At 32.2% G+C, this 9,953-nt stretch overlaps 1 protein-coding gene across 1 annotated transcript in view; it reads right to left on the bottom strand.

The window, feature by feature from the left end:
- Window positions 1-9,953, bottom strand: part of recql4 (RecQ helicase-like 4) — a 26,320-nt gene continuing 16,367 nt past the window's right edge. Inside the window, exons 17-24 of the mRNA XM_056480246.1 lie at window positions 8,664-8,801; window positions 8,325-8,559; window positions 7,940-8,069; window positions 5,799-5,965; window positions 3,615-3,804; window positions 3,226-3,394; window positions 3,039-3,147; window positions 1-260 (exon numbers count right to left, since the gene is read on the bottom strand). Of these exons, the coding sequence (XP_056336221.1) occupies window positions 139-260; window positions 3,039-3,147; window positions 3,226-3,394; window positions 3,615-3,804; window positions 5,799-5,965; window positions 7,940-8,069; window positions 8,325-8,559; window positions 8,664-8,801 (1,260 nt within the window). The 3' untranslated portion in view covers window positions 1-138. The remainder of the gene's footprint in view (window positions 261-3,038; window positions 3,148-3,225; window positions 3,395-3,614; window positions 3,805-5,798; window positions 5,966-7,939; window positions 8,070-8,324; window positions 8,560-8,663; window positions 8,802-9,953) is intronic.

The raw sequence follows: 9,953 nt of genomic DNA on the forward strand, positions 1-9,953 counted from the left end.
CAACATTATTGACATCCACAGATCACTCAGATTTACCAGAAAATAGACTTTATTGTGTATAAAACTACATGTAAGCATTAAAAGCAGTGAAAGCATAAATATCTTCATTGGGCTGTATCTGGAGTCCGTGAGGTGGTGTTACCTCGTCCTGATGATCTCCTGAGTGGCTAAACGAATGATTTCATTGAAATCGAATTGAATGTATTTCCTCCAGAATCTGCGGTCGCGACCATACGTCTGCGCTGGATAACACGGACTTCCTGCAGAACAAAATCATACACACAGAGATGAAGACAGCAGGGTTTCTGAAGCTCTCACAGAGTCAAATATAAGACATTTAACAGTTTTAAAAAGAAATAAATAATAATAATAATAATAAAAAAAACAAATTTATATATATACACATCTATCTATCTATCTATCTATCTATCTATCTATCTATCTATCTATCTATATCTATATATATATATATATATATATATATATATATATATATATATATACACATATACATATACATATATATACACACATATACATATACATATATATACACACATATACATATACATATAAATACACACATATACATATACATATATATACACACATATACATATACATATATATATTTATATATATATATACACATATCTATATATGTGTATATGTATATGTATATATGTATATGTGTATATGTATATGTATATGTATATACATATACATATATATATATATATATATATATATATATATATATATATATATATATATATATATACATATACATATACACATATACATATACACATATACATATACATATACACATATATATATACATATATACATATACACACACATATATATATATATATATATATATATATATATATATATATATATATATATATATATATATATATATATATATATATATATATATATATATATATATATATATATATATATACATATATAATTTTACTAATTTGTAGTTAAATGCAGCTAACAAAAAAACCTACAGGGTTTACCTAAGAAAACTACATAGAATACAAAAATAATTCTATACAACTTCAGAATAGGCATATCTAACATGTACAAGGCTTTTTAAGTAAAATATCTTTTATTTTTACTGTATTTTTTATAGTTTTATTGTATTAAGCATGTAATGCATTAAGCATCCAAGCATTACTTGGAGATATATAATGTAGCTTAAAATAAATCGCTTACATTTACAAAATGAGCCTACAATAGCAGAAATAAGCATGTTTAACCCTTGTGTGCTGTTCGGGATGTTTTCATCCACTCTGGGGTGATTTTGAGTCTTAATTTGGCCAAAACTTTTTCTGTGAAATAATTTTTGGTGACGAATCTCATTTTGACACGTTTTAGGAAAATACTTTGAATGAAAAAAAATAAATAAAATAAAAACTCAATGATACACTGTGGGCAAATTTACCAGCCTTTTGTTATGTTTGGGATGAAAACATTCTCTAAATTAAACAGCTGTAAATGCATCAGATTAATCTTTTTTCAATTTGTTTGGCATAAATCTGTTAATCAACCTCAGTCCTAAATAAACTACTAAATTGTTTAGAAAAGTACAGGAGATTAGAAAACTCTTTAATTGCCAAATTCATAAATGATGTCACTGGTTTGGTGAAAACACACACACACAAAATGACGTGTTTTCAATATAAAAATGTAGTTGTGAACTGGATTTTTTTTACCTTTTATCAGAGTCTTGGACATGTGAAAGATTTAGAACACTGTTGTCTTTGCAATTGTTAGTTTTTATGCAGCATAAGATTTATTTATTTTGTTTTTGCCAACTACTACTTTTTATATACTTTTTACACTTTATTTCACCAAATCAGTGACATAATTTATGAATTTGGCAATTAATATCCTGTAATTTTTTAAACATTTAGTAGATTTGATCAGGACTGAAGTTGATTAACAGATTTATGCAAAAAAGTGGATGTTTTCATCCCGGATATAACAAAAGGCAGTAAATTTGAACAGTGCACAAGAGTTAATAAAGATTTAAAATATAAAGATTCATAGTTATTAAAACTGAAAGAACAAAAAAATTTAATGTTACATGCATATATTTTATAGTAATGCCACAATTAATAACCTCATCGTTACTTTAGTTGATGCTTTAATTCTTCTGTAGTTTGTGTTTGACAAAGCAGTCTTCCAAAACTTATCCACAACATGTTCATTTTATAAATAGTTAAATCAGTTTCATCATTACAATTCCTCAGCCAAAGAGCATAGAATCACCAAGAGGCGACACTCAAGTGCAATTTAAGAAACAGCCACTAGTTTTATATTTATTTATTTATTTAAAAAGCACATTAAAGCTGAGAAACAACCTGAAAGATGACAATACAACACTTACTATCACAATCATCAGCACTTTCAATAGTTTATTTTACAGACTTATAATATGCTGTTGCTCTATTTAATGGCGCGGCGGCCATTTTGTAATGAAAACTCCAATAGAGCAACAGCATATTATAAGTCTGTAAAATAAACTATTAAAAGTGCTGATGATTGTGATAGTAAGTGTTGTATTGTCGTCTTTCAGGTTGTATCTCAGCTTTAATGTGCTTTTTAAATAAATAAATAAATAAATATAAAACAAAGCAGATGCTTGCCATCGCGACAGCAATAAGATCCAATGGACAGCCGACTGCTTTCACTTCAAAATGGTGGAATCCGGGGCTCTTGCTGGGCGCTGCTGTTGCAATGGAACGTTCTACTGAGTGTCACCTCTTGGTCATTCTAAGCTCTTTGCCTTAGCTTTGCCCAAGTCATTTCAAATAATAGTAAATAATCATTTAATTTAAATAATAACAGTGAGCGCATCAAGAGTAAAAGGCTTGTCTGATTGTGAAGATGCAAACTTAAGTGTTACTTGAACATAGGAGACCTTTTTCAGACCTACAATTTTGATTTAGAAATTTTTAAATACTTTAAGACCCTGCAGAAACCCTGAGACAGATCTATGAAGTCTAGAAACGCACCGATGCCGTGGAATATTCTGGCGACAGCTCGACCGGAGAACTTCTCGTCGCTGCGACTGCACAGAAAAGCTCTGATATCTGCACAGATCTGAGTCTCCCAGTCTCTCATCTGAGGAATAAACACAACAGCATTAACACCAGAGATTCAGAGATCGGCATGAGACAAACATTCACTCACTAATCAAACCTTGCACTTGTTGAGCTCTTCCTCCTCGTCGTCCTCTTCCTCCAGGCACTGTTTGCTCAGGTCCAGGTTTCTCCTCTTGTCGAAGTAATTGCTCAGTAGATCTTTAAGAGCTTGACTTCTGCTCTCCTCCAGATCATCCAGACACAGACTGCAGTTACGATACGCAACACTGCACACAAACACAACACACAGACACAGGTATAACAAAAAGTGTGTTTTGTTTGAGGTTTGAGGTTAAATATAAGTGCGTTTTTACACCTTAAACATCTTAGCGCTCACTGTTCTGGCCATGAGAATGATTATTATAATTCAAAACACCCTTTTCTTTGGGAATAAAGCTGAAGAAACACTAATCTGATGCTCATGGATGTGGAGTGTGTGTCTCTGACCTGCGGAAAGCTCTGAAGCAGGTTTTGAGCTGGTAGAGTTGTGTGTTCTCCTGTGTTTTCACTCTGCCGTGTAGAAACGCACACACAGCGTCCAGCTCATCTGCCGTCAGGTCACCGTATGAGCGGAAGTAGAAGGACAGAGCTGAGAACTCTACATGAACACCACTGCGACCCGTTCCTCCATACGAACCTGACCAGAACAGGAGATTCAAAGACAACAGAACTAAATAAAATGTACCACACGGTATATATAAATTAATAAAGAAGGCAATGTGAAGATGGAATGAAATAATCCAGGACAGAAAAGAACAGAACACCTGAAAGTATTAAATCGAACACAATAGAATACATCACAACACTGAACTAAAAAAAGGCAAGTTTATTTATATAGCATATTTCATGCACAGTGGTAATTCAAGGTGCTTTACATAAACAAGAATAAAAAAGACAAGTATAAGAAAATAAAAACAATTAATGAAAGTTATTAAAAACAGATTAAAATGTGTTAAAACAGGTTAAAAAGAATGAAAAAGACAAGAAAGACATAATAGTGTGACGTAGCATAGTGCTTATTCAGTAAAGGCACAGCTTAACAGATGTGTTTTCAGTCTTGATGTGAATGTGCCTAATGTTGGAGCACATCTGATCATTTCAAGCTGATTCCAGCAGCGGAGGGTACTGTTAGTAGCTGAAGGCGGATTCACCCTGCTTTGACTGAACTAATGATCCTAAAGCTCTGAGTGATCTATTAGGTTTGTATTCAGTGAGCATATCTGTAATGTATTAAGGTCCTAGGCCATTTAGTGATTTATAGACCAGTAATAATACTTTAAAATCTACTCTGAATGTAACTGGGAGCCAGTGTAAAGACATGAGGACAGGTGTGATGTGCTCTGATTTTCTGCTTCTGGTCAGAATCCTGGCCGAAGCGTTCTGGATGAGCTGTAACTGTCTGACTGTCTTTTTGGGAAGGCCAGTGAGGAGTCCATTACAGTAATCCACCCTGGTGCTGATAAAAGCATGAACAAGTTTCTCTAAATCTTCACTGGAAACAAAGCATCTGATTACAATGTTTTTGGGATGATAGTATGCTGATTCAGTTTAAAAAGTAGTATAATATAAAATAAATGAATGTGAAACAATAGAAAATAAAATAATAGTTTGCACATTGTGTTGTTTTATTATAAGAAAACAGAATAGAGAATAAAGGGGACAGAAAAGAGTACAACATAAAAAAATATTAAAATAAAAACAAAACAGGAGAATAAAACAAAACGATATAACAGAATAAGACCAAAGAGAATACAATAAAATACAAAAATTATATATATAAATTAAGACAGACTAAATAGAATAAAAAATAAACAAACAGGTTTGAATGAGCATTAAAAGAAAAGAATAAAACAGAATAGTTTTAATAGGATTTTAAAATCTTGAAACTTCCTATCAAATACTTAAAACTTCTGCCATAATTTCTATCCGAAAAGCGCTCAGTCAGACAAGACCAAAGCACATGGTTAATAAATAAAGTGACCAATCTCAGTCAGCTTTGTTTTGATATGACAATTAAAGGCACATGACCATCTTAAATCACTTAAAAGACAAACTCAATCCTTAAAAAGCTAGATTTTAAAGGGGACCTATTATGCAACAATCACTTCTATAAGGCGTTTAAACAGAGAGGCAACAGTCTGTAAATATAATCAGCTTTTAATGGCAAATATTTATTAATTTAATTTCTTACAATCACAGTCTGATAAAAACAGTCTGCCAAAACACGTTGATTGACATTCTCCCGTTGTACGTGTCATCAGAGGAGGAAAGCCCCACCCACTAATGACTGTCTCTCCCTCATTAGCATAGGTCGTTAGTCTGGTTTTTGAATCTGCCACTATGCTGACACACAGGCATTCGTAGCTCCGCCTTATTTTGAAAAGAGCACAATCTCATTTAAATTTAAAGCGACAGTCACCAAAATGCCACAATTAGAATCAAAGCCTGGAAGAGTCCGTTTCAAAGACTTCTATTTCTGTGGTATTTTAAGTTGAAACTTCACACACACACACACACACTCTAGGGACATCAGAGACTTTTTTTACATCTTGAAAAAGGAGCATAATAGGTGTTTTTTAAAGCCAGTTTGGAGTGTTGTGTGCGCCATGCATGAGTTCAACCATGGCTGACCTGTGTCTGAGCCCCACTGCAGCTGTCTGAGTCCTCTCTTCACCAGAGGAAGCTGCCAGCCCATAGTGTCCGCCAGCTCCACCACGTCAAACTCCAGAGCGTCACATGACTGCACCCGTTCACCAGCCATACGCTTGCGCGCCAACACCACCGCCACTGGAGCACACCTGAACACAAACACATCATCAGATATACAATAGATACAGATGAAGTCAGTATTATTAGCCCTACTGTGTATTTTATTTATTTAGTTTAAGGGAAAGACATTTTTTCCAACACATTTCTAAACATATGATGACATGATGACAGCACATAATATTTTACAAGACACTAGTATTCAGCCTAAAGCGACATTTAAAGGCTTAACTAGGTTAATTAGGCAAGTTAGGGTAATTTGGCAAGTCATTGTATAACGTATAACAGTGGTTTGTTCTGTAGACAATCCAAAACAAAAATTGCTTAAGGGGGCTAATAATATTGACCTTAAAATGACTTTAAAACAATTTAAAACTGCTTTTGTTCTAGCCGACATAAAGCAAATAAATTTTCTCTAGAAGAAAAAGGATTATAGGAAATACTGTGAAAAATTCCTGAACCTGAACATCATTTATGAAATATTTAAATAAATAAATTAATAAATCACTGGAGGGTGAATAATTCTGACTTCAATTGTATATCCTGCTGCAAACAACAACAAAATAAAAATCCTCCACATCCATCACTCGCATAGTAAAAGTATAATGCAGAATTACAGCAACATTTCAGATGGTGTGTGATTACATTAGTTAACTGGCTGGTCCAGTAACCCAATCATGCTAGTGAGGTAAAACAACATGACCTTTTGATGCATATCAGGGAATGTATTTGTTAAATGTGACCCAGGACCACAAAATCAGTCATTAGGGTCAATTTATGAAAATTGAGATTAATAACTTCTAAAAGCTGAATAAATATTGAAATCTGAGGGTTAAAAAAAAAAAAAAAATCGAAATATTGAGGAAAATTGGCTGTAAAATAATTTAAATTGCATTTAAAATGCATTTTATTCATTCATTTATTTTCTTTTCGGCTTAGTCCCTTTATTAATCTGGGGTCGCCACAGCGCAATGAACCACCGACTTATACAGCATATGTTTTACGCAGCGGATGCCCTTCCAACTGCAACCAATCACTGGTAAACATCCATACACATACACTACAGACAATTTAGCTAGCCCACTTCACCTATAGCACATGTCTTTGGACTTGTGGGGGAAACCAGAGCACCAGGAGGAAACCCACGTGAACACTGGAAAAGCAGAGGCTCGAACCAGCGACCGTCTTGTTGTGAGGCGACAGCGCTACCCACTTCACCACAGAGTCACCCAAAATGCATATTACTAAACACAATATTTATTAATTTAATTACAATCACAGTCTGATAAAAACAGTCTGCCGAAACACGTTGATTGACATTCTCCCGTTGTATGTGTCATCAGAGTGGGAAAGCCCCGCCCACTAGTGACCATCTCTTCCTCATTAGCATAGGTCGTTAGTCTGGTTTTTGAATCTGCCACTATGCTGACACACAGGCATCCGTAGCTCCGCCTTATTTTGAAAAGAGCACAATCTCATTTAAATTTAAAGCGACAGTCACCAAAATGCCACAATTAGAATCAAAGCCTGGAAGAGTCCGTTTCAAAGACTTCTATTTACCCACTTCACCACAGAGTCACCCAAAATGCATATTACTAAACACTAATTAAGTTTTGATATATTTACAGTAGGAATTTATGTAAAAATGTCTATTAAATATTAAAATTACATTTTTTGGCATAATTTTTTTTTTAATCTATAATTTAGACTCATACAATATATTTTTGACTATTCCCAGAAATATATCCATGCAACCGAACCGGTTTTGTGCTCCAGGGTCACAAATGTATTTCTGTTCTACATGTAGTTTATGCGTACATCTTATTATCGAAAAAAAATAAACGATCGGACTTGAAAAGGTCGACTTTTTTAGAATTTGTGTCCATCTAGCCATCATTTTTTATGCAACCTCCAAAAAATGCACATAAAAATAAGTGGATGGAGAAACGGCTATCTGCGACTCGTCATAGTCTCCTTGAGATGTGGTGCTGGAGTGTGTGACGTACAGTTTGGTGATTTTGCGCAGTTGTTGTGGACCTCCGTAACACTGCAGCTTACAGACGGAGAGAGTCGGATGGAGAAGCTCCACCCACTGCTGAGGATGAAGCTCCAGGTAACACAGCAGAGTCTCCAGACCTGAAACACACATTCTCTATTGAACAATCTTGATGAATAAATGCTTAAAGGTGTGTATCAGGGGTCAGCGCTAGGCCCATTTTGTTTTAGTCTCTTTCTATTTAACAATCTTTATTGATTGATTGATTGATTTACTTCATTTGTGAGGTGGATAAATCTTTTGATCAAACCTAAAACATGCACTTCCCAGATCCACAAAATATTAACACATGAGTAAATGATTTTAGTGTAATGGAGCTCTGGATGTTTGCTCACTCTCTTCAGTGATGTCTAGAGTCTCCACAGTCTCCTGCATAGGAATGGCTCTCTCATGTGTGTGACAGAAGCGCTGCACACACTCATCTCTGAGCTGAAGATGCTCTTCAGTCTCCTCTGGTGTGTGTGTCTGGGGTGTTTGTTGATCTGGTAAAGTTAGAGTCTCGTTTTGTTGTGGATCAATGTTGTCACAAAGCTCCATCTCCAGTAACTCACTGTCAGACACTTCTGCAGCCTGCAAGGGGCGACATTCAGACACTGTAGACTAATGCAAACTACTGTACATGCTAGCTATACTGTATATGAGACATGGTATATGTAATCAAGTCTGTGTGTCACCTGTGCCAAATCCTGCTGCTTCTGCTGAATCTGACGGCATTTACAGGGAGGAAACACCTTCTGCACCAGCTTCTTCACTGTGTAATAATCCACAGAGTCTGCGTAAATGTGCCGGCGCAGCTCATGCAGGTCTCCACCCTAAGAAGAAGGAAATAAAGTAAGAATTTTAGTACTTTGTTAAAATTAAAAATCTAAAATGTTGTCAATTTTTTTTAATTAGGCTGAAAAGAAAATGGACAAAAACCTTAAAAGCAAAAAAGAAATATTTACCTAATAAGAAAAAAAGTTTATATAAATACCTAAATAAATGTCCAAAGGGCACCACATAATCCTTTAGGTACTGTTATTGTTGTTATTGTTAATAAAATATTCTCCAAAAAAAATAATAATTATAAATAAAAAGAAATAAATAAACAATAAATAATAAAATCACTAAAATAAAATTTGTAAAAAAAATTTTTTTAATGTTTTAAAATAATATTAAAATAAAACATTATATAGATTTATTTTTAAAATAATAAAACTGATCTATTCAAATACAAAATTAAAATTAAATATTATGAATAATTTATTTTTAAAATTAATAAAACTGATCTATTCAAATATAATATTAAAAAATATTATAAATCTTTTTTTTAATTAATAAAACTAATCTATTCAAATATAAAATTAAAATATTATATATATTTATTTTTAAATTTAATAAAATTATATATTCAACTATAATAAAAACATATATACATACAATTTATTTAAAAATTAATAAAAATTATCTATTCAAATATAATATAAGAATAAAATATTAAATATAATTTTCTAATTAATAAAACTAATATATCCAAATATAATAAAAAATATATACATATAATTTATTTTAAAAATAATAAAACGAATCTATTCAAATATAATATTAAATTTAATATTATATATCATTTATTTAAAAACAGATTAAAACATTTATTTTTTAATTAATAGAACTGAGCTATGCAAATATAAAATTTAAATAAATTATTAGATTTTATTTTTTTTTATCTATTAAAAATTACCTATTAAAACACTATTAAAATGAATTTAAATTTGATTAAATTATTTAATAATAATAATTTAATTATCTCAGCTCATCCTCTGCAGAGTTTTATTCTGAAATCAAAACTAAATATAAAAAGTCATTAAAAAACAAATAAAAAATAAAAAAAAAGTTTACTTTGCAAATAAAAAAAAAAATCTAAAATAATTAATAGTTTAAAAAAACTCAGTTGTAAATTGAAAACTAAAAATATCTTCAACAAA

The sequence above is a fragment of the Danio aesculapii genome, chromosome 19 (genome assembly GCF_903798145.1).
Source record: "Danio aesculapii chromosome 19, fDanAes4.1, whole genome shotgun sequence".
NCBI classification, from domain to species: Eukaryota; Metazoa; Chordata; class Actinopteri; order Cypriniformes; family Danionidae; genus Danio; species Danio aesculapii.